Source organism: Ovis aries, chromosome 1, assembly GCF_016772045.2.
Source record: "Ovis aries strain OAR_USU_Benz2616 breed Rambouillet chromosome 1, ARS-UI_Ramb_v3.0, whole genome shotgun sequence".
Taxonomy (NCBI): Eukaryota; Metazoa; Chordata; class Mammalia; order Artiodactyla; family Bovidae; genus Ovis; species Ovis aries.
Window position 1 is genome coordinate 105,804,060 of NC_056054.1, and position 26,106 is coordinate 105,830,165.

General features: G+C 38.0%; 1 protein-coding gene across 10 annotated transcripts in view; it reads right to left on the reverse strand.

Annotated features, from left to right (window-relative positions):
- GON4L (gon-4 like) overlaps nt 1-26,106 on the reverse strand; it is a 105,504-nt gene that overhangs the window by 42,281 nt on the left and 37,117 nt on the right. For all 10 annotated transcript variants that reach the window (XM_060414927.1, XM_060414919.1, XM_060414924.1 and 7 more), the window contains 8 exons: nt 14,645-14,838; nt 13,845-13,919; nt 13,632-13,682; nt 11,278-11,328; nt 10,554-10,649; nt 9,384-9,503; nt 8,621-8,791; nt 3,356-3,548 (listed from right to left, as the gene is read on the reverse strand). In XM_060414927.1, the coding sequence (XP_060270910.1) occupies nt 3,356-3,548; nt 8,621-8,791; nt 9,384-9,503; nt 10,554-10,649; nt 11,278-11,328; nt 13,632-13,682; nt 13,845-13,919; nt 14,645-14,838 (951 nt within the window). The remainder of the gene's footprint in view (nt 1-3,355; nt 3,549-8,620; nt 8,792-9,383; nt 9,504-10,553; nt 10,650-11,277; nt 11,329-13,631; nt 13,683-13,844; nt 13,920-14,644; nt 14,839-26,106) is intronic.

Below are 26,106 nucleotides of genomic sequence, written 5' to 3' on the forward strand. Positions count from 1 at the left end.
TCTAACAGACCTTTCTGCAAGGGTGGAAATGTTCTAATTCATATGCATCGTACAACAGTAATCACATGAGGCAACTGAGAACTCGAAATGCAGCTAGCGCAACTGAGGAACTGAATTAAAACAAAAACACCTTACCACTGTACAGCTGTTAAACAGAAGAGGGAGATCTGCACCCATCACAATAGAAAGATCTCTAAATTACAGTAAGTGGAAGAAGCAAGGTGCAGATGAAGGATAACATGTACAGTATGATGCCTTTCATGGAAAAAAAGATAAATATTTGCTTGACTGGATACAAAGAAAACAGAAAGAATTAATAAACACTGAAGAATGGAACTCTTCACTTTGTGCCCTTCCATTGTTTTGATTTTTCACAACAAATGAGTATCTTTCATTAAAAATAAAAATATATACACACACATCTTTGATTCACCATCACTGAAAAATCTGTACTGATAAACCCCAATCTAACCTGATAATCTTTTTAAATTTTTATTGGAGAATAATTAACATACAATGTTGTGTTAGCTAACCAGATATTCTTTACTCAACATTTATTCTGTTTACAATATATAAATCTGCATTGTTTGTATATAGTTATTTAAATGTGAAGTCTTTTTCACCCATCTATAGGTTATCTCCCCAATAAAAATGTTTTAAATCCTTGGGAATGGAATCCTGTCTTCCTAATCTCTACGGTACTTTCTATGTAAGCCTCTTTAGAGCAGATTCTTTACAAATGTTGCGAATAATATAAGTTCCAGAGAAAGCCTATATCAAATGGATACTATACACACGTTTGGACCCGCATCTGTTTAGGCGCAAGATCTACAAACAAGGCCTCTGCTTGTATCATACAAGTGGGCCAGCCAATATTCTCAGAGAATTCATTTGGTAAACATGCTGAAAAATCATTTGGGAAAGTTTCTTCTGAGTTCTGCTTGGCTTTTAGTACTTTGATTGTGGAACCTACCCTCCGGGTCTAATTACTTTGTTGACATATTAACACCCAGTGTCAGCATCTACCCAGCTGATCTCAATTTGGTGTACCCACTCCTTTAGTAGACCTCTTAAATTATTTTTTGCAAATGACACTCTTAATAATATGAAGAGCAGATGGTACTAGGAACATATGAAAATAACCACATAATACTACAAAAATAAACCAGCATATGGCTGAAGTTTGGTACTGTGATCTATATCCAGCATTATTTCCTACTTACCAGCACTCATTAAACTCAGCTGTTAGATGTGGTTTCTAAATCTACCCTAGTTACTGGCTTCATATTCTCTTTTTTAAAATAGATCCTACTAAGGAAACAAAACAATTCTGTTTTAAAGAAAAGATTTTCACCCTCCCCACTAACCATTATTCCATTTCCTCAACTGACCCTTATCATACTCTTCTATTCCTCCCTTGCCAGTAGTTTCCAACCTTTAGGATACACAAGAATTAGATCCCTAGATGATACCCATTAGAGATTCTGATTCAGTAGGTACAGGGCAAGGCCCTGGAATGGAATTTACATCTTAATACCATCCAACAAAAACATCTTTACACACTCTGATTCTGATTCAAATTCTAGACACTAACTATGAGAAACACTGTCCTCGTGCTGCTGCTGCTGCTAAGGTGCTTCAGTTGTGTCCGGCTCTGTGCGACCCCACAGATGGCAGCCCACCAGGCTCCCCCGTCCCTGGGATTTTCCAGGCAAGAGTACTAGAATGGGTTGCCATTGCCTTCTCCGTGAGAAACACTGTCCAAGCTCCCAAAATCCTGACAGCCAACCCAGTCTGACCTTTCCTCCTCAATAGCCAGTATGTCAGCATTTTCAACCAAGGTGTTAACAATTAAGGCACCAAAGCTGCTGGACTAATAAAGCCACGAGACATCACTATTGATATTTTGTCTTAGCTTAGGTCCAAGGATAAAATGCAGAGCTTCCTTATGAAGTATCATATGCATTTTAAAAATGCTTTCATGCCCCCTGAGACTTCTTTGAGACATGTTCCTAGAAAACTAAACTGGGTTCTAATTCTAGCAGTATAACACATGGATTCTGAAACACAAAGTGACACAATGAATTTCTGAGACTTCTATAAAATGGATAGAATTATCTTTGTCCCTGTTCATTTCTTTCTGTAGAGGTTTTTGAGCCTTGTGAGCCTTGGACTTTGAGATGGGTTGATAGAAAAAGGAAGTGTCAATAAATGAATTCAAGAAAATTATAACAAAGAAAGTGACATAAAAAAGCTTCATGTATGTAGATGTGGACATTTTTCCGGGGAGTGGCTGCATAGCTTTCAGCACATTCTCAAAGGGGTGAGGAATCATCTGGAAATCACTACAAACTAAGGCAATCTCTCATTTCCTCTACATTTACAGAAACACTGCACAAAATGATGAATGATACCTGATTTTCACTATAGTACACTTGCAAAAAAATCACCAAAAACAATTTTAACAATCTCTATTTCACTGTTTTAAAGAAAGAACTTTTACTTATATTCTAAAACAAATAAGGGTTGCAGCAGGATTCTTACACCACGTATGACTGTAGTCAACATTGCTTGTGTCTGATCGATTCTCCTTCCCTACTTCTGGAAACACTATCACTTCTGAGTAACTACTTATCCCAACCACACTGTTTATGAGGTGCTGCCAATCACAGACCTCCATGCTTCCTATCAAAGCCATGCAACACCAAGAGAGTGGTATGTGATCAAACCAAACCAATCAGAGTTGCTCCTCTGGACTTTTCCAACTGGAGCCTGTAGGGGAGATTTCTTCTGATGTGGGAACAAAGCAAGAAGTGAATGGTGTGTTTATGATCATATTTCCAACCTTGAAGAAAAAAGGTTTAAGAATCGAGTTGACTGACAAAAAGAAGCAGAAATAACAGCTGTAGAGAGAGAAAGTGGGCCTAAACAGTACCTCAATTCCACTGCAGGTTTTTCTGCCCTTTCCAAAGTCTGGTTTCATTTGCCCTTCAGCAAGGTAAGAGTTAGGATTCTTGCACTTGCCTCAGGAAGAATCTTTTTTTTTTTTTTTTTTTTAGGAAGAATCTTAACTAACATGATAGTCTTTGAGTAAAACGATGTGCTCTCATGCAATCATATATAAAATTGTATATACATTTTTGTTTCAGAGGCAGAATCTTAGCAATCAAAGATTCCTCAAAAGACTCTTTAACAGAAAAAAGGGAGGGGGGATTTAACTACTGATTTAGAGTATATTATTAAATACAAAATAAATCAACTGAAAACACCCCTTTCCTTAAGATTTTAACTAATGAATATTTTACCATAGAGACCATGGACAGAGAGGACAGTAAATGCAAACAAAAGCAGTTACCTTCATTCCCCACATCATCATTCATAAGTCCTCCCAGCCACATCTTCCAGTCCTCATCGTCTGCTGTATTGGGGTCATACATGTCTGGGGTGATATCTGGAGCTCGGAGCTCTGCCTCTAGCTGCCCCAAGGGAACATCTTTCAGTGGCATCTTAGAGCGAGTTCGGAAAGCAATGAGACTGTCATCCATGGGCTAGACGATGGAGAAGGAAACAAAAATCTATCACTGGATGCCTAATGCTTTCAGGTTCTCCAAACTTCATCATATCCTGTGCGCTTTTCTTCTTCGCTTAAACCACAAGGTCTCTTCTCTAAATATTTGGGTTTATTATTCTTTTTTTTTGGGGGGGGCGGTTATTATTCTTTGAGAAACATAAAGGACAATGACATCAATTATTTTTATTTTTTCTTGTTGTTTTTTGTTGGTGGTGGTAGTACCAATCTCTCTTTATTAAAGGTTATATTTCATTTATAGTTATTATAAAGTACTGGCTATATTCCCCATGTTGTACAATATATCCTTGTATCTTATAATGACATCAGTTTTAAAACCAAAATTTCAGCACCACCACCAACAAAAAAATGAACAAAAAACTTGATGTTGTCCTTAAATTAAGACAAAATTTACATACCATAAAACTCACTCTTTTAAAGTGCATAATTGTGTAGGTTTTCCACTTGAGTGAGCACCACAACTATCTAATTCTAAAACATTTTCATCACCCCCCAAAAGAAACTCCATTTTTCCTAGCAGATACCCCCCATTCTTCCCTGATTCCAGTCTCTAATAATCACTAATCTTTCTGACTCTATGATTTGCTTATGATGGCAATTTTACATAAAAGGAATCATACAATATGCGGCCTTTTGTCTCTGGCTGCTTTCATTTAGCATGTTTTCAAAGTTCATCCATCCTGTAGCATGTATCAGTACTTCATTCTTTTTTACTGAGAAAAAGGGAAGGGAATAGAGAAATGTCTGTTCATATTTTCCCCCATTGTTTAACTGGGTTGTCTTTTTATTGTTGAGTTAAAAGAGTTCATTACCTATTACAGTATTGTAATCAAATGTCACAAAGATTTACTCTTGTTTTCTTGGAATAGTTGCATCGTTTCAACTCTTAAATGTAGGTGAGTTATCTATTTTAACTTCTGAGGGTGGTCTGAGGTAAAATCAAACTTCATCCTTTCACATATGAATTTTCAGTTGTTGCAGCACCAATTGCTTTTTGTTTATTTTCTATTGTTTTTCCAAATTCTTTTCTCATTTAGGTTATTACAGAATAGCAAGCAGAGTTCCCTGCTTCTATATAGGCGGTCCCTGTTAGTCACCTGTTTTAAATACAGCAGTCTGTACACATCAATCCCAAACTCCCAATCTAGCCCTCTCCCCTATTCTTCCCCCTGGTAACCATTAGTTTGTTTCTAAGACTGTGAGTCTGTTTCTGTTTTTTAAATAAGATTCAAAAGGATATACACATCCCCATGTTCACTGCAGCACTGTTTACAACAGCCAGACATGGAAGCAACCTAAACGTCCACTGATCAATGAATGGATAAAGAAGATGTGGTACATATATGCAAACGAAGGTTATTCAGTCATTAAAAAAAAAAAAGAAAAAGGGGGACTTCCCTGGCGGCCCAGTGCTTAAGACTCCAGGCTTCTACTGCAGGGTGCACAGGTTCAATCCCTGGCTGGGGAACTAAGATCCCACATGCTGCACAGTGCAGCCAAAAAATTCAAAAAATAAAACATTAGAAAAAAAGAGAATGAAGTAATGGGGTCTTCCTCGGTGGTCCAGTAGTTAAAAATCTGCCTTACAACGCAGAGGAATCAAGTTCTATCCCTGGTCTGGGAACTAAGATCCCCGTGGAGCAACTTAGCTCACACCCCACAACTCCTGAGCCTACGTGCCACAACTAGAGAGCTCGTGTGCCACAACAAAAGGTCCTGCATGACGCAACAAAGACCCCATGTCCTACAACTGGGACCCGATGCAGCCAAATAAATATATATTTTAAAAGATACTCAGAGTATATTTTTAAAAAGAATGAAATAATGCCATTTGCAGCAAGATGGATGGACATACTAAGTGAATCAAGTCAGGTGGAGAAAGACAAGTAATATATAATATTACTCATATGTGGAATCTTAAAAAAAAAAGACACAAATGAACTTATTTCCAGTTATTGTAGCACCATCTGTTTTAAGACTATTCTTTCCTCATTAATTGGTCTTGGCACACTTGCTAAAGATTAAACAGTTCAAAGTGAAGTCACTTAGTCGTGTCCGCCTCTTTGCAACCCCATGGACTGTAGCCCGCCAGGCTCCTCTGCCCATGGGATTTTCCAAGCTTCTCCAGGGGATCTTCCTGACCCAGGGATCGAACCCAGGTCTTCTGCACTGCAGGCAGTCTCTTAACTGTTTGAGCCACCAGGGAAGTCCTAAAAGATTAACTGACCACAAATTAAAAGGTTGTTTTTTTTTTAACTTTTAAAAAATTTTTCCTTTATTTTTGTCTGCACTGGGTCTTTGCTGCTGTACAAGGGCTTTCTCTAGCTGCGGTAATCAGGGCTACTCTCCAACTGTGGTACGTGGGCTTCTCACTGTGATGGCGTCTCTTTTTGTGGAGGACAGGCTCGAAGGCATGAGGGCTTCAGCAGTTGCAACAAGCAGACTCTAGAGCATGTGGGCTTCAGGAGCTACGGCGCACAGGCTTAGCCGCCCTGCAGTGTATGGAATCTTCCCAGACCAGGGACTGAACCTGTGTTCCCTGCAATGGCAGGTGCACTCTTAACCGACTACCAGGGAAGTCCTAAGAGTTAATTTTTATACACTCAATTCTGTTCCACTCAGTTCAGTTCAGTCGCTCAGTCGTGTACAACTCTTTGCGACCCCATGAATTGCAGCACGCCAGGCTTCCCTGTTCATCCCTGTTCATCACGGACTCCCGGAAGTCTATGTCTATTCTTATGCCAGTACAAAACTGTCTTGATTATAGTAACTTTGTAATAAGTTTTGAAGTCACTAAGTTCAGACTTCCAACTATTTTCATTTTCAAGACTGTTTTGGCTACTCTAGGTCCCTTGCATTTCCATTTGAATTTTAGGATTAGCTTGTCAGTTTCTGCAAAATAAGCAGCTCACATTTGGAAAGGGGCTGTATGGAATTTGTAGATCTATTTAGGAAGTTCTCCCTAGACTACTGCAATAATGTCCCAACAGATTTCTGTTTCCTCTCTTGCTCTCCTATAGTTCACTTCCCACATCTTAGCCAAAGGGACATTTTTAACATTAAATCAGAAAATATCACAAAAAAGCTTTTTTAAATGTTCCCAGATCTTTTAGATGCCTGCCTCCTGCTTATTCAGATCTCAGCTCAAATGTGCCCTCCTCAAGGAGGACTTTTTTGGTCATCCTATGTACAGCTCTACAATAGGCACTACCTTATTTCCTTGCTTTTATTTAGTTCATTTCTTACCCATCTCTGAAATAATTTATGCATTTATGGTTTATCTCTCTCCAACAGAATATAAGGTAGAAAAGGAAAGACCTTTTCTGTCTTGTACAGTTATTCCCCACCTTCAGTCATTCAGTATGTGTATGAATAAATGATTACATAAAAGCTATTATATCCCAACACTATTACTCATTCACTCCAAAGCAGGGTGATCAAATTAAGTGACGCTTTGGACTCCCTGGCAGTCCAGTGATTATAAAACTCTGCACTTTCACTGCAGGGGGCACAGGTTTAATCACTGGTGGGGAACTAAGATCCTGCATGCCACTCAACTCAGCCAAAAAAATTTTTTTTTAATTTTTAAAAAAAATTTTTAAAATTAAATGGTCCTTTCAGAGCTGTTTTATTCAATATTCTGTTTTTAAATTTTAAGACAGACATATTTTTCATTGACCAGCAAGACTACTGGGGAAAACCTAAACATTAAAAAGAACTATCTCGGGCACCTGAAGCTATCACAACATTGTTAATTGGCTATACTCCAATATAAAATAAAGTTTTATAAATAGATAAAATTCACGCTTAAACTTATCAAAAAATAGAACTAGCTAATGATGGTGATTTAGAAAGTCACCATTTGACAATAACCATAGTAATGATTGTTTCAATCAAGAATAAGCAATGGATGCTAAAATAAGTGGGTGAAAAGATGTTTTACCTTAAAAAAAAAGGATACATATTAATTGATTTTAAAATGGAAAAATAACATTTCTACAGCAAGGAGAAAAAAAGCAGACACGACCTTAACCATATGATCAAATTTAACATGACAGAAGCCACGTGCCTCCTGATACGGTGCACTGAAAAGGACACATCACTTCTGGGATATCTGTGCCAAGAGTACATCAGCTGAATCAAATCATGAGAAACTATTAGAAAAGTCAAAATAGAGGAATAGTCTGTTAAATAATCGCTTCATAAGGTTCAAAAACGTCAAGGTTATGAAAGACAAAGAAAGACTGAGAAACTTCCCAATTAAAAGTGTCTAAGAGACAAGACAACTAAATACAACATGGAATCCTAAACTGGATCCCGGATCACAGAAAAATTGTTCTTCTTTGGCTTTATACAAAAGACTATTGGGACAATTGGTAAAATCCAAGTAAGGACTTTAATGGATTTTATATATAATATTATATACCCTTATTTTCATAATCAACTGTCCTCATTTTTAGGAAATATACACTAAGGTGTTTAGGGGTAAAGGAGCATCATGACTGCAGCACACGCCAAAGTAACTCAGGAAAAAAAAGTGTACAAAGAGAAAGAAGGAGAAGATGCTCAAGCAACTGTGGGAGAGCTTGATTTGGAGGAGCCTGGCTGAAGGCTGCTTCTCTGCTCCACATTTAAAAATCCTCTCTGTGGGACTTCTTTGGTAGTCTCATGGCTGAGAGTCCACACTCCCAATGCCGGAGGCCAGGTTCACTCCCTGGTCAGGGAACCAGATCCCACATGCCACAACTAAGAGTTGGCACGCTGCCTCTAAAGATTCCACATGCCACAATGAAGATACAGTGCAAACAGATACATAATTTTTTTTTAAATGCTCTGTCACATACCTTTATTCCTTCCTTAGGAAATGCCATTCTCACAATAAAATACTACAAACCAAATAGTACCAAAGACCTACAATTTCATGACATGAACTTATTATATCAGAATGTAATATCTTCTGTTCTCCCTTCCCAGTCTGAGCAATAACTAATTATTCCATTTGCTTTTTCAGCAATTTAGAGTTATGTTCACCTGGAAAGAATCCATGCAGACCGGACTGGAAGCCAGCTCTTCATCTACTGCGTGCAACTTCTCCATGAAAGTACTATCCCTGGTCTGTTTGGGCTTTGGTGGGGGCGGAGGCCCCATGGGCACTACCTCAGCACTGATGTGCCTGATGGCAGGTGCGGTGACTTTCTCAGCCTAATTAAAAGAGGCAACTATGTTAAAAAATGAAAGGGGGGAGGGGAGGAAAAGTAGGAGAAAAAAAGAAGCAGGAAGACAGAAGCACATCTCTCACATGCTAGCAATTTTTCTCTTCCCAGCCAGAGAGAGGTAAAAAAAAAAAAGCAAAGACACTGTCAAGTACATTAATCTAACAGGTTTTATCCTATTTCTAATGAAGCCAACAGGATGCTGCTCAGGTTACTGAAAATGGGAAATAAATTAAAATAGCTTTAGAATATTAGAAAACACATACAGAAAAGAGAAAGGTAGAAGAAAAGAAACCCTGCCAGTCACTCATATTTGGACCCTTAACAAAAACTCAAACATCTCTCTCCCTGTCACTGAGTTCCAATTTTCTCTTAACCCTTCACTGACTTAAGGGACTTGGAAATTCAGTTATAGCTAGTCACAAATACACGGAAGATAATGGCATGGTTACTGATCTTGAATCATGTTTAGCAAAAGGTGACAGCTCAGAATCACCATGGATAAGCTATCTATTTATACAGTTAAATAATCTACTTATAAGGTCTTTCTAATTGATCTTATTAGCATGGTATGGATTTACCTCTGATAATATGCCACTCTCCTCATCTGTTTCAGTCATCTCAGAAGACTGCCTCAATCGGGATTTCTTTGCCCCACGTGGAGATGAAGCGGTGCTTTCCACATCACTTTCCAATAAACTCTACAAAACAAATCCAGTTCACTTTCATATTTATGCCCCTACCTCATTCTACTGAGTCTGAAGTATCTCAATAGAATGAATCATAAAATATCAATCACTGAATTAGTCAGAGTAAAAGAATAAAATTTAAATAGAAGCTTAATTTTCTGAAGTAGGAACAGGGATCTGATCACGATACTCATCAATGTCGTAACCTCTGCAAAACTGTAAGGCACTGATTAAAACTCCTTTAACAAACAAGTCAAAGAACACATTTAAAAATAGACTTGTTACATAGCTATAATGAAAATGAAAAAACTACAGCCACAAGCAAACATAAAATCTCAAATGACTTGTGTTGAACCAAATTTTTAAAAGGCCACACAAAAGAATATATACACTACTGGTTCCATTTACATAAGTTTCAGAAACAATAAAAAAACTGAACATAGCGTGTGGAGCTGTATATTTAGCTGATGTAACTGAAAAGATAAGCAAGGAAATTAAGTGAAAGTCACTCAGTCGTGTCCGACTCTTTGTGACCCCATGGACTGTCACAAAGAGTCTTTGTGACTCCATGGAATTCTCCAGGCCAGAATACTGGAGTGGGTGGTCTTTCCCTTCTCCAGGGGATTTTCCCAACCCAGGGATCAAACCCAGGTCAAGCAAGGAAGTAACTACCAAAAAGTCAAGATAGTGGTTATCTGCAGGGGAAGAGAAGTGATTGTGGTAAGAGGCGTCTGGCAACATTACATTTAATGACTTTAAGGAAGTTTAATGAGGATTAGCTTTCTAGTTTTTCAAGCTGTATAGTTTTGTTTTATCCTATGCACAGCTCTATATATTATATGTGTTATTATATTTCATAATACAAGACATGAAAAAAATCAAGGGAACATGAAAAGGAGTCATAATCTTAGATTTATGTAAAGAAAAGAGCTGAAAAAAGTACTGTGTTTCAACCCTCTGTATAGAACAAGTGATATTACTCAGAAAGCAAAGTACAGTCTGCCTTCTGGAACCAGAAATTTTCTGTATTACCGACTAACACTCACACAGGTAACCACTGACCTCTTCAGCAGTCTCATCTTCTTCTTCATCATCTGGCTGGTACTCCTCATCTGAGGAATCATCATCCTCAAGGTGGATATCCACAAATTGAGGAGGCTACATAACGTATAATTATAGAAATAAATAAATTGGTTAGAAAATATGAATTATATGTACTTGGAAAGTAAAGGGAAGAAAGCAGAGCAGGTAAAAAGAAATCCTGAGAGCATAAGCAGCTAAAGCAAGCAATAAGAGTCAAGAGTTAAAAAAATTTCGACAAGCTTCCCTTGTGGCTCAGTGGTCAAGAATCCCCCTGCCAATGCAGGAGACACAGATTCGATCTCTGATCCAGGAAGAGCCCACACCACACCCTGCAGCGCAATGAAGCCTGTGTGCCACAACTATTGAGTCTGAGCTCTAGAACCTGGGCTCCTCAACGAGAGAAGCCACTGCAATGAGAAGCCTGCGCACCATGACTGGAGAGCAGTCCTCACTCTCCGCAACTAAAGAGAAGCCCTCGCAGCAAAGAACCAGCACAGCCAAAAATGAAATAATAAGTAAATAAACTTTAAAAAACAATTTTTAATTTCTAGCATGAGAGTCAAACCTAAGAGTAACAGAATGGAAAAAACCAAAGCTGAAATTTAACTAAATATATAGGTCCAAGAAAAGTTAACAAATAAAAGGGTTTTGAGACTGATGAAGTCTTTCTTGAGAAAAATAGAATTACCTCTTCCAAATTTACCTTAATTTCATTGGCCTTCTTAATTGGTGAAATATTCCATGTTGGAATTACCTACCAACAAAGAATATAAATAGGTAAGTTCTCTTAACTAAAATGGACCGTTTTTCATTTTTACTTCTCTGCCATCACAAGGAGCCATAGGACTAACACGTAACTACAGTGATGTAGGGGTACTGATCTGCACACTCAAATATCTGTCAAAGCTTGGCAGAAGAAAAGGAGAGACAAATCTTTTCCCACCATTAGTATTTCTGCCTTAAACCTAATAAATATCTGTATTACCCATAAATGGACCAAGTGTCTGTCTTGCCTACTTTATATTACAGCTTGGGTTCACAGAGAATAACAAACGTGAAAACTATTTGTAAACAACCACAGTGCACAAATCTATGACATTATAGGCAACAGCAGCCATTTGTATCAATTAGTAACAATCACACAAATTGTGATTTTTTTAAAATCAATAACATAAAGCTACCGTAAGTATGCCTCCAAAAAGCCAGCCATGGAAAGTTCTTAAGGAAGGATTTAGAGATGAAGTATCAATTTGTACACAACTTCTTTTCAAAATAGTACAGAAAAAAAGATATATATACACATAAAGCAAATATGGCAAAATTTTACAATTGTTACGTCTAGATGGAATCTAGATTCACTCTAAAATTCTTTTAACTTTTTCTTAATTTTTAAAAAATAGAGTTGGTAGGGGGGAAAGTTTTTTAAAGAATCCTTTAAAATCTCTTCCATAACTCCTGACAAAATGCCATTAGAGTATGTAGTCGGAGTGTGTAATTTCTTGACCATCTAATGGTGACCCAAACAAAATCATCAGGAACAAACTCCAGCAGGTATTAGGTTTTGTCTCTACAAGAATCCTCAGGTCCTCCATATCGTCTCAGCCCTGCTATGTTGCAGCTATTCATCTAGCTCTGTGTAGCCAGGCCCAATATAGGGTAAAGGGAGTAATGTGATTCAGGTCCACAGTTCGTCTCATGTTTGTTTTTAAACCAACAGATTTCCCTACTGCCAAATCCATCAGGAAGGAGTCAGTCTATTAAGTATTAAAAAGCAAGAGAAATGGACTTTAAACCTTGCTCCTCATATAAACTACAGTCTTGGGATGTCCACCTTCTATGCAACTTTATACATGGTTGGTAAACATAATCTAGAGCCTGATTTGGATCTCCTTGGGTTTTTGTTTTTCCAAGTCAAATATGGAATTAATGTTGATTTTATTCTATGTCAGGCAGACTTCATATAACTTCTGTATCACTGATGGCTGCTTTCATCATAGCTACCACATATTCACTTGTAATTATTTTCCCGAAGATGAAATTTCACTTTATGCAACCAGAGTTAGTCAATTAGACAGATATGATGTGATTGTCAAAAAAAGCCAATGCATGGGACTTCCCTTTGTGGTCCAGTGGTGAAGAATCCACCTTCCAATGCAGAGGCCTCAGGTTCGATCCCTGGTTAGCGAACTAAGATCCTATGTACTGTGAAACTTGGCCAAAAAAAAATTTTTTTTTAATTTGGGGGACATTTAGCAAGAAACGAATGTTATGAGAAGATATACTAGCATTCTTCAACTAGAGGAAAGGTCATATGAAAGAGGAGCAGATATTTCCTCTACAGGGCTACAAGGAACAGAATCAGACAAACAGACAAAAACTATAATATGTATTTTGGGTCCAGGAGGCAAATCTTCCTTACTATCAGAAATAGAATGGACTCCCTCAGGACTATCTCCTGCCTTGTCACAAAAGGTCAGCACAAGTTGGATATGTGCTTGTCAAGCAGAAGAAAACACAGTCCCTAGCATCAAAGAGCTTGCTGTACTATATCAGAATGCTTCAAAAGTCTTCAAGTGGCTCTCATACCTTAGTATTCAACAATGCATATTCCTAGGCCCTACCCATGGGTCCCAATTCCTCAGTCTGAGGTGAGCCCCAAAATATGTATTTTTCAGTAAACACTCATGAGGGACTCATACTAGGGTGATCGTGATAAAACTGTTCCCTGAAACACAATTTGAAATATACTACCTTAATCACTTTGCCACATATCTCACAACATGAATAGAAAAACTGTCCTCGCTCACTGCTTTCAAACATTCCAAAAGTTATCTACCTAGCACTTCCAAAAAAGCAACTAAAATAAAAATAAACTATGACAATAATTTCATATATTCCATCCCCACATGTTTATTTGCCTTTTACAACTATTTCTTTAAGGAGGAAAACCTAGATCATAATAAATCTTTCCTACAGTTTTCTGCCCTACAAATAACCTGGAATTAGATAATATTAACAAAGCTAAATATACAACAAAGAAAAAAACAGAACACCCACCACTCCTTTTTCCACCACTTCCTTCAGTTTAGAGCGTGTCATTTTGGGCTCCTAAGAAGGAAAATGAGAAGAAAATAGTCAATAAAAATCATGGAGTGACTGAGTTTGTCCCTAACTGTTACATTATTTACAGACTTCCAAATGACCTTCCTGTACATCGCCAGTTTACAGATAGCTCTGTCTCATGACACTAAAAGAACAAGAACTACTCACAAACATTGGCATATCTTCCGTCTCACTGATGGCTGCTTTCATCATAGCTACCACATGTTCATTTGTGATTACTTCCTGGAGAAAGAGGAAATTTCACTTTATGACACAAAGATGTATTATCCAGGTAATACTCATCTCTATGTAACTCTGCTAGATATATGCAGAGGATAAATGAGAGCCAGATACTCAAATGGCTTCCGATTAGGGGAAAGCAAGGCAACTGAAAGCAAAGGAGCAAGTTCTGGAGAGAAGCACACAGCTTCCAACAATGTAGTAAGCAAATGGATCAACCTCACTAGCTGATACTAACAGGAATGGCGCGCATAAAAAAAAAAAATTCTCCAGTTTACTATCTGCTTAAGAGAAACAGTAATAAACAACAGCAGTCTTATAAATAGTTGTACTTCTACATGGCAAAGAAGAGAATTTGCTTATGTGCAAAGTACGGTAAACTGTTAACTGGGCATCTTTTCAGACATATCCACCCACAAGAGTAAGTCCACCTTGAACATTATAATCTCCCATTATCTTCCAATCTGCTAAACAAGAAACAATCAAATTAGTGGAAGGAAGCTGAGGAACAGTTTATCTTCCCAGTCAAGTTCTTTCACGTGTGTTCACATTTCAAACTTGTGCCAAATGCAAAGAGAAAGCTAGTTTGAAATGCAGAATATTTTACCACCAGGAACTCATAAAGTTAGTAATTCACATACCAAGACTGCAACGTTTCCTAATTATTTCCCTTTGCTTCCTGTGAAAGAGCTGTGCTCCCAATACACAACTGCCCCAGTCGCACTCACATGAAGGATGTTCCGCACGTTGACTGCGGTCAGGTTGTGCTGCTTGGCGCCGTCCTCTAAGGTGCGGTCAAGCATGTCATCCAGCTTCAGGTCACAAGACAAAGTCCTTTCTTCTTGATCCCTTCCATCTCTTTTCCTCTTGGTACCCTTTTTCTTTTTTCGCCTTTTCTCATTTTCTTCACTGTCATGCTCTTCTGCAAATAAACCAAGAACATCACCAGAATACCAAAGCAACTGCTCCCAGAACACAACCCAAAAAGTCAACAGTGAAAGAAAAACCACCTGCCGGCTGTCTGGTCCTGGAATCAAAGAAGGCTGTGATGGAACAGTGGTGAGAGTAGCAGCTGTGGTAAGAACACAGTGGTAACACCCAACAGTCACTGAATACTCCTATTAGGTCAGGCATTCTTCTACACACTTTATACACACTACTTCACTTATTCCTCATCACAACCATATGAGGTAGGGACCGTTCTTTTCCCCACTGTACAGAGGAAGAAACTGAGGCAGAAAGATTAAGAAACTTTCCCAAGAGCTAATAATGACAAAGCCATGTTCTGAGGACAAGCACTTTAGCTCTAGAACTGTCTTAATTATTACTCTATACTGCCCAGATAATACTTCAGAAATCCAGGGCTTATATCTCAGATCTACAACTTAACTGGGTTACCTTGGCAACAGATTCTTAATTTTTTTCTTTTGTAAAACACAGATATCTTCCCACCAGTGAAGCCATGCAGATTAAGTGAAATAATATCTATCAAAGTGCCTTATTACCCATGAAATATTATATAAACATAATTTATCATTATTATTATTATATTACTGAGTTTAGAAAAGAGAAAAACAAGGAGCAAACCAATAAAAACATCCACTCTGAATCATATTAAAAAGAGTGAAGAGGATGAAGTACTTCTGTTCTACAAGAAAGGAGCACATATATAACCAGATAAAAGGAAAAGCTTCCTGATTATTCAGTCCAGTCACTCAGTCGTGTCCAACTCTTTGCGACCCCATGGACTGCAGCATGCCAGGCTTCCCTGTCCATCACCAACTCCCGGAGCTTAAACTCATGTCCATCAAGTTGGTGATGCCATCCAACCATCTTATCCTCTGTCATCCCCTTCTCCTCCTGCCTTCAATCTTTCCCAGCATCAGGGTCTTTTCCAATGAGTCAGTTCTTTGCATCAGGAGGCCAAAGTACTGGAGTTTCAGCTTCAGCATCAGTCCTTCCAATGAATATTCAGGACTGACTTTCTTCAGGGTTGACTGGTTAAGATCTCCTTGCAGTCCAAGGGACTCTCAAGAGTCTTCTCCAACACCACCATCTGAAAGCATTAATTCTTCGGCGCTCAGCTTTCTTCATGGTCCAACTCTCACAACCATACATGACCACTGGAAAAACCATAGCTTTGACTAGACGGACCTTTGCTGGCAAAGTAATGTCTCTGCTTTTTAATGTGCTGTCGACGTTGGTCACAGCTTTTCTTCCAAAGAGAAGGTGTCTTTTTAATTTCATGGCTGCAGTCACCATCTGCAGTGATTTTGGAGCCCAAGAAAATAAAGCCTGTCACTGTTTCCATTGTTTCCCCAACTATTTGCCATGATGAAATGATGGGGCCAGATGCCATGATCTTCATTTTTTGAATGTTGATCTTCATTTTTTGAATGTTGAGCTTTAAGCCAACTTTTTCACACTCCTCTTTTACTTTCATCAAGAGGCTCTTTAGTTCTTCTTCGCTTTCTGCCAGAAGGGTGTGTCATCTGCATATTTGAGGTTAGTGATATTTCTCCAGCAATCTTGATTCCAGCTTGTGCTTCATCCAGCCCAGCCTTTCACATGATGTACTCTGCATAGAAGTTAAACAAGCAAGGTGACAATATTTAGTCCTGACGTACTCCCTCCCCCATTTGGAACTAGTCTGTTGTTCCATGTCCAGTTCGAACTGTTGCTTCTTGACCTGTATACAAATTTCTCAAGAGGCACACAAATTTCTCTTTAAGAATTTTCCACAGTTTGTTGTTATCCATACAGTCAAAGGCTTTGGTGCAGTCGATAAAGCAGTAGTAGATGTTTTTCTAGAATTCTCTTGCTTTTTTATGATACAACGGATGTTGGCAATTTGATCTCTGGTTCCTCTGCCTTTTCCAAATCCAGCCTGAACATCTAAAAGTTCTTGGTTCACATACTGTTGAAGACTGGCTTGGAGAATTCCCGTAAATCTTGAGGTAGACTATCACACAATACCAAAATGAGGTCCTCATCTCTGAAACTTTTTGGTCTGCTACCGAATGAAAACAAGGGATTAGAGAAAATTAACATCAAGACAATCTTCTTGGTTTAAAAAGGTTTTATGATCTGCAAGCTGCACTCTGGCAATATTTATTCTGTGAAAATTAGTAACGTCAAACAACTGCTTTTTCACTTATGAATATACATGAAGAATTTGATAAATGCTCATAACTTTCAATCCAATAATTCTTCTTAAGGAAATAACTACATATGTAATTACTGATCAAACTCTGGGAGATGGTGAAGGACGGGGAAGCCTGGCATGCTGCAGTCCCTGGGGTCGCAAAGAGTTGGACACAACTGAGCAACTGAACAACAACACATGTAAAGACTAATCGAGTTCTTTATTTATCAACATCAATTACTTACGCAAAAACATGGAAAACACCTAAATACCAACTGAAGAAAAGCACACAACCCGAAAGTTGCAAGTTATGTTTATTATCCTTACTGAGGACTACGGCCTTAAAGACAGCCTCTCAGATGGTTCTGAGGAGCTGCACCATAGAGGTAAAGGAGAACCCAGGATATACAGAAGTTTTTGCTGGAAAAAAACAGATATGTAATTGAACATTAAAAGATTACTGCTAACTGCAAAAAATGACATCTCAAGTTAATGATTTCAGTGCTTTTCTATGTAAGGGAAGATGCAAGAGTTGTGGGTTCACTGGAGTTATTAGCAATGCAACTTAACTATCGAGGTCCAGTATCCTTTCTTCTCTATCCTGAATTCCCCTCAGGGCACACCCTTGGGGTGAGGAGGGTGCTGCGGCTACAGTGGCTTTGGGTTGAGAGTAAGAACATTCATTCTTTTTTTTTTTTATTCATTCTTTACTGAAAAGACAGGTACCACTTTTTGTGTGCACAGGCAATATGAAAAAAGAATGGTTAAGTGAAGTGGTACACCCATATACTGGACTGTAACTGAGTTATTAAAGAATGGACAGAATGGGCTTCATGCATGTATGCATGCCACCCACCTCCCCCTCATCTTTCAAGAGGCTTTCGGCTGCCTTGGCATGAAGGTCAGTTAGAACATCTCCCAAACACTAGGTTCAGTCCCTTTTATCCTGAGCCTGGGGGGTGGCGTGGAGTGGACAACAAGTTAAAAATGACTACAAAGAATTTTTAATAATATAGAAAAAAACTGATAATGACTTCTAACAAACAAAAGGTAGAATTCAAACATACACAACTTACATTTGTGTAACAAACTAAAATGGACTATCCTGAGGTACATCCCAACACAGTGATAGATGCAAAAGAAATATAAAATTCTAGAATGCATCAGAAGTGATAAAGTGATGCAGCTCTTTACTGATGGTCATTTGAGAAAGCAGCAAAAGGGGAATCATGTAGCATAATACACAACAAAACTTCCTAAAACCTTTGTATTCATATCTTTTCCCAAAGTCTTTCTTCTCACCTCATTCACCTCTTTTCTCCATAAACTCCAAAACTCCTCTCTCTCACCACTCTTAAATCTCCTCTTTGCTCTTCCCATCCCTCTGGCATCCTTTCTCATGCAGACCAATCTAGCCAGTTCCTGGTTTCCGTAATCCCACCTTTCCCTCCTCATTTCATCAGCACTTAAAGACCCAGTAGATGCAGAACAGGAAGAGGATTTCTGACACCTGAGGAAGTTTTGATCAGTTTCATATTCATAACCTATCAAGTTGTTAGAAACACTGTCAACTACAAAACTAATTCAGGAGAAAAAAGTTTGAAAGACACAAGATAAAACTATTACTATTATACTAGAAATAATAAAGTATGTTATTAGCCAAAAAGTAACCTAATAACTAAAAATCTTCATTACAAAATTTAACCTACAAAATGTAACCAAAATTCATAAAAGACCAAAAAAAGAAAATTTACAACGGAAGCAGATAAAAATTTATAAAATTACATATAAACAGCTGATGAGTAATCAAATTATCCTTTAAAACAGTGCTTCTCAAACTGTGGCGAATCCACTGTAGACTCACATTTTTATAAAATAAGAATATAGCCAATACTGCCAAATGTTTCAATTTTTACAATGTTACGAATGTCAGATTTTTAAAGTTTTACTCTCAGTTTCCATGAATTATTTGTTTCAAACCAGTAACAGTTCTCTACTAGCACTGGTTTTCAGACCACATTTTGAGAAATACTGCTTTAAAATACACACTGAAAAACATTTATTAACCCCAATAAAAATACAATAAAGACAAAAAAAATTAAAAGCACTGAGAAGAAAAGCTATCACAGGACTGAAATGGAAATAATAAAAATTAACTACAGAAAATATTTTTTTAATGGAAAAAGCATTGGGTTAACCATAACTCCTATTTAGAACAGTTATCTTACAAAAATCAAAGTAATGACTGTGGGGTAAGAACCACTCCAATTAACTACAACCTCCTAAATCACATCACACATATTTCTCCTCTGATTTTTGGTTTTAAGGCTGAGTTTAATAGGGAATGCGGGTCTATAAGGAAAATTTAATACATTCCAATACACTGCACAGACAATCCAAGAAAGAACAGATAACTCAATTACTTCTTACTCTGTTTTAGAACTAATCTTTTATTTTACTTTTAAAATACTGGGATACCACTGATCAGAATTTTTAAAAACTGAAATTAAAAAATTTTTTAAAGGAAGCTGCTCTATAAAAATCAGACTAAAGAAGGAAATCTAGTTTTTACTTTTATGAGAAAGGTGGGATATGGCTAAAAAACAAGGTATTTGCTAAGGAGCAGATTTAATGACGTAAGCAATAAACTGAAAGTAAATTTGCACTGTAAATGTACTGTAAAGTAGATGATGTCAATAAAAATATGGGTGGGTTCTATAATATCTGAATCATCAGAGCTGCTTTGGTGTATGAAAAAAGCCGCTTAACAGCCCTGTCACACACCCAGGACTTCTGATTCTGGCCACAACAATGTATTTTTTATCAGATGAAACCTTCGTGCCAAAAACAACTGTGGAATTATATAAAACTATAAAATTACATTAAAGCAGAATAAAATATATACAACAGTCTGAAGGCCCTGGGTAACAACCCCCACAGATATGATTTAAGGAGTTGTCATCCTTCAGAGAAGGGAAGCACATAAGGAGAATCCAAGCTGAAAGCAGCATTCTTGTTAAACTAAGTGATGAAACCCCAGAGGAGTCACTCACTAGAAATACAGGCCCCCATCTAGAAATAAGTAGAAAGTTCAAACAAAGAAGTCTTAATATAGCATAAAACAAACACTAGGCTGAATTTTATTCACCCTCCAAAATTATCTGCCTGCTTGAAGAAAACATAATCATCTCTAGAGGAAGATAACACCAAAGCCTCTAGAATTTTTCACCCACATTGTCCACTATCCAATCAAAAATTACAGCACAGTAAAAACAGAACCAAAAGGCCAAAACACCAGGGGGTGGAGGACGGTGACAGGCGACAGTAAAAAGAAAGAACTATGAGTGAGTCAGATACAGGAAAAGGGATTTTTAAATAATTATGATTAATACATTCAAGAAAATAAAGGAAAAGATGGAGAATTTCACCAGAAATACAAAATCCACAGTGTTAAATTGGCATGAAAAATAAAGTAGACACAGCAAAACAAAGAACTAGTGAACTAGTGAACTAGACTGCAGAACCCCAGAACCTGATGCATGAAGGAAAAAAGAAAAGAATGTGGAGAAAAATGAATATATACAGGACATGGTGAAAAAAATCTAACACACATGTAACTGGAATACCAGAGGAAAAGGAGGACAGACATGATATTTTAAAATATTGACAAGGCTTCTTTAAACTGAGAAAATATCAAATCTCAGATTCAAGTAACTCTACAATCCTAAAGAGATAAAAAGAGAAAACTCACTGGTGTTCAGAAGCTTCCCTGGTGACTCAGTGGCAGAGAATCCAACTGCCAGTGCAGGAGATCCAGGTTCCAGCCCTGGTCCGGGACGATCCCACGAGTCTCGGAGCAACTAAACCCGTGCACCACAACTACTGAGCCTGTGCTCGAGAGTCCGGGAGCGCAACACTGAGCCCACGCGCTGCAGCTGCTAGAGCCTGAGGCCCTAGAGTCCATCTCTGCAGCAAGCCACCACAAGGAGAGACCCACCGTAACCAGAGAGTCGTCCCCACTCGGCACAACTAGAGAAAAGCCCACGCAGCAACAAAGACCCGGCACACCCAGAAATAAATAAGGAGATAAATCTTTGATGAAAAAGAAAAAAACAAGTATCATGGGGTTTAAAAGAAATGAAGAAGTAAAATACAGTATCAACACAAAAGGCAGAAACATATATGGAATGAAATTGTTTGCAGTTCTTAAATTGTTTGACGTGGTAAAAGTACTAATTTAAGACAGACTATAGTAATTTCAAAGACTGTATATGTTAATCTATAGAGCAACATCTGAAAGAAAAATAAAAGAAGACAAAATTGGACTTCTCTCAGTAGGTAAGAATCTGCCTCCCAATGCGATCCCACCCTTGGGCATATATGCACAGAAAAATATGGTCCAAAAGGATTCATGCACCCCAATTTCCATTGCAGCACTGTTTACAAAAGCCAAGACGTGGAAGCAACCTAAATGTCCACCAAGAGACGAATGAATAAGGAAGATGTGGCACATACATACAATGGAATATTACCCACCCATCACAAAGAATGAAATAATGCCATTTGCAGCAGTAAGGATGGAACTAGAGAGCGTCATACTGAGCGAAGCAAACCAGACAAAGGACAAACATCTTATGATACTGCTTGTATGTGCAATTAAAACAAAACGGAACAAAAATGATGCAAATGAACATGAACTTATGGTTACCAGTGGGGAAAGGTGGAGGGGAGGTATAGTTACGGAGTTTGGGACTGACATGTACACATCGCTATATCTTAAATGGATGGGGACTTCCCTGGTAGTGCAATGACTAAGACTTCGCACTCTCCATGCAGGGGGCCCTGGTTCAATCCCTGGTCAGGGAACTGACCACAGGCCACATGCCACACTAAAAGATCCTGCATGCTGTAACAAAGATCAAAGATGCCCCAGGAGAACGGATACATGTGTATGTATGGCTGAGTTCCTTTGCTGTCCACCTGAAACTCCTACAATACTGCTAACTTGCTATGTTCCAATATAAAATTAAAACTTGAAAAAAGAAAGACTCCACATGTCACAGCTAAGACCCAGTGCAGTCAAGGAAGCAAATAAAAAATTTTTTTAATGGATAGGGTCTTCCTTGGTGGTCCAGTAGGTAAGACTCCACACTTCCACTATAGCGGGCACAGGCTCAATCCCCGGTCAGGGTACAAAGATCCCACATGCTACACAGCGTGACCAAAAAATAAAAAGATAACCAACAAGGACCTACTGCACAGCATAACGGACTGCTCAGTATTACATAAAACCTCGGTGGGAAAAGAATTCGGAAAAGAACAGATACTTGTACATGTATAAATGAATCAATTTGTTGTACACCTGAATTAACACTGTTAATCAACTATACTCCAATATAAAATAAAAATTTAAAAAGCAAGCCAAAAAATTGGTTCTTTAAAAAGACTGATAAATCGCTAGGCAAACTTATCAACAAAAAAAATAAGACACAAAAAGAGGACCATACTAAAATTAGAAATAAAAAGATGACCTCAATAAAAATCTTAAAAGACATTCCAAAATGAGTATTACAAACAACATTATCAACATATTTGACAATTCAGAGAAAATGTACAAATTCCTTGAAAAACACAATTTACCAAAACTGAAACAAAAAGAAACAGGAAATCTAAATAATCCTATAATCATGAAAGAATTTAATCCAAAACTTAAAAGCCTTTTGACAAAACTCCAGGCCTAGCTAGCTTTCTTGGTTAATTCTTATAAAACATTTAAGAAAGAAATAACACCAGTCTTCTACAAACTCTTCCAGAGAATACATACTGATGAAAAATTTCCCAATTCATTTTATAAGGTCAGTATAATCCTAATACCAACACATGAAAAAGAAATTAAAGCCAATATCTTCCATAAACAAAGACACAAAAACTTCAGTATATTAGAAAATCTAATACATCATGACCAAACAGGTTTATCCATGAAATGCTAATTTGTTTTAACTTCAGAACCCAATCAATGTAGGGACTTTCCTGGTATTCCAGTGGCTAAGACTCTGTCCTCCCAATACAGGGAAAATGGGTTCAATCCCTGGTCGGGGAACTAGAACCCACAGTGCAGCAACTGAGAGTTCGCATGCCACAACTAAAGATCCTGCATAACGCAACTAAGACCTGGGTGCAGCCAAATAAATGCATACTAAAAAAAAAACCCAAACAATCAATGTATGTTATTAGGCATATGTACATAAAAAACAGTTTTAAAATAGGAAAGCTATATTGAATAGCAGTGGTGAGAGTGGGCACCCTTGTCTTGTTTCTAGTTTTAGAGTAAATGCTTTCAGTTTTTCTCCATTGAGGATGTTTGTTGTGAGTTTGTCAGATATGGCTTTTATTTGTTGAGGTATGTTCCTTCTATGCCTACTTTCTGGAGAGTTTTTAGCATAAATGGGTGTTGAATTTTGTCAAAGGCTTTCTCTGCATCTATTCAGTAATCATATGGTTTTTATCTTTCAATTTGTTAACATGGTGTATCACACTGACTGATTTGCAAATACTGAAGAATCCTTGCATCCCTGGAATAAAGCCCACTTGGGCATAATGTATAATCTTTTTAATACATTGTTGGATTCTATTTGCCAGAATTTTGTTGAGGATTTTTGTATCTATGTTCATCAGTGATACTGGCTTGTAGTTTTCTTTATTTCGTGGCATCTCTGTCTGGTTTTGGTATCAGGGTATTGCTGGCCTCATAGAATGAGTTTGGGGATTTTCCTTCTTCTGCAGTTTTTTGGAAGACTTTGAGTAGGACAGGTGTTAGCTCTTCTCTAAATTTTTGGTACAGTTCCCCTGTGAAGCCATCTAGTCCTGGGTGTTTTGTTGGAGGTTTTTTGATTAGCCACAGCAGTCAGAGAAGAAATATAAATAAAAAGAACCCAGACTGCAAAAGAAGAAGTAAAACTCTCAGTTTGCAGATGACATAATTCTCTACATAGAAAACCCTAAAGATGCCACCAGAAAATTACTAGAGTTGACCAATGAACACACTAAAATTGCAGGATATAAAATTAATACACAGAAATCCATTGCATCCCTATACATTAACAATGAAAAATCAGAAAGAGAAATTAAGGAAACAATCCCATTCACCATTGCAACAAAAAGGATAAAATATTTAGGAATAAATTCACCAAAAGGAACAAAAGACTTGTATATAGAAAACTATAAAACACTGCTGAAAGAAATCAAAGATGACACAAATAGATGAAGAAATATACTGTGTTCTTGGATTGGAAGAATCAATATAGTGAAAATGAGTATACTACCCAAAGCAATCTATAGATTCAACACAATCTCTACCAAACTACCAACAGTATTTTTCACAGAACTAGAACAAATAATTTCACAACTGTATGCAAACACAAAAGACTTCAAACAGCCAAAGCGATTTGGAGAAGAAAATGAATTGGAGGAATCAACCATCCTAACTTCAGACTATACTACAAAGCTACAGTAATCAAGAAAGTATGGTACTGGCACAAAGACAGAAATCTAGATCAATGGAACAAAATAGAAACTCCAGAGATAACTCCATGCACCTATGGACACCTTCAGAGAAGGCAATGGCACCCTACTCCAGTACTCTTGCCTGGAAAATCCCATGGATGGAGGAGCCTGGTAGGCTACAGTCCATGGGGTCTCAAAGAGTCGGACACAACTGAGCGACTTCACTTTCACTTTTCACTTTCATGCACTGGAGAAGGAAATGGCAACCCACTCAAGTGTTCTTGCCTGGAGAATCCCAGGGATAGGGGAGCCTGGTGGGCTTCCGTCTAAAGGGTCGCACAGAGTCGGACACGACTGAAGTGACAGCAGCAGCAGCAGCAGCATGGACACCTTATCTTTGACAAATGAGGCAAAAATATACAATGGAGAAAAGACAGTCTCTTCAACAAGTGGTGCTAGGAAAACTGGTCCACTACATGTAAAAGAATGAAACTAGAACACTTTGTAATACCATATACAAAAATACACTCAAAATGGATTAAAGACCTAAATGTAAGACCAAAAACTATAAAACTCTTAGGGGAAAACACAGGCAGAACACTCCCAGAAATAAATCACAGCAAGATCTTCTACAACCCACCTTGCAGAGTAATAAAATAAAAACAAGAATGAACAAACAGAACCTAATTAAACTTAAAAGCTTTTGCACAAGGAAGGAAACTATAAGCAAGGTGAAAAGACAACTTTCAGAAGGAGAAAATAACAGCAAACAGAACAGACAGAGAAAGTGAAAATGAAAGTGAAATTTCTCAGTTGTGTCTGATTCTTTGCGACCCCATGGACTGTAGCCAACCAGGTTCCTCCATTCATGGGATTTTCCAGGCAAAAATACTGCAGTGGGTTGCCATTTCCTTCTCCAGGAGATCTTCCCAACCCAGGGACTGAACCCAAGTCTCCCGCATTGTAGGCAGACGCTTTACCATCTGAGCAACCAGGAGAATTAATAATAATCCCCAAAATATACGAGCAGCTCATGCAGCTTGATATCAGAAAAACAAACAACACAATAAAAAGGTGGGCAAAAGAAATACACAGACATTTCTCCAAAAGAGATCTTCAGATGGCTAATAAACACATGAAATGATGTTCAACTTCACTCATTATTAGAGAAATGCAAACCAAAACTACAATAAAGTATCCACTCATGCCAGTCAGAATCAGTACAGTTCAGTCGCTCAGTCATGTCTCACTCTTTGCAACCCCATGAACCGCAGCATGCCAGGCCTCCCTGTATAAAACCAACTCCTGGAGCCTACCCAAACCCATGTTCATTGAGTCGGTGATGCCATCCAACCATCTCATCCCTCTGTCGTCCCCTTCTCCTCCTGCCCTCAATCTTTCCCAGCATCAGGGTCTTTTCCAATGAGTCAGCTCTTCGCATCAGGTGGCCAAAGTATTGGAGTTTCAGCTTCAACATCAGTCCTTCCAATGAACACCCAGGACTGATCTCCTTTAGGATGGACTGGTTGGGTCTCCTTGCAG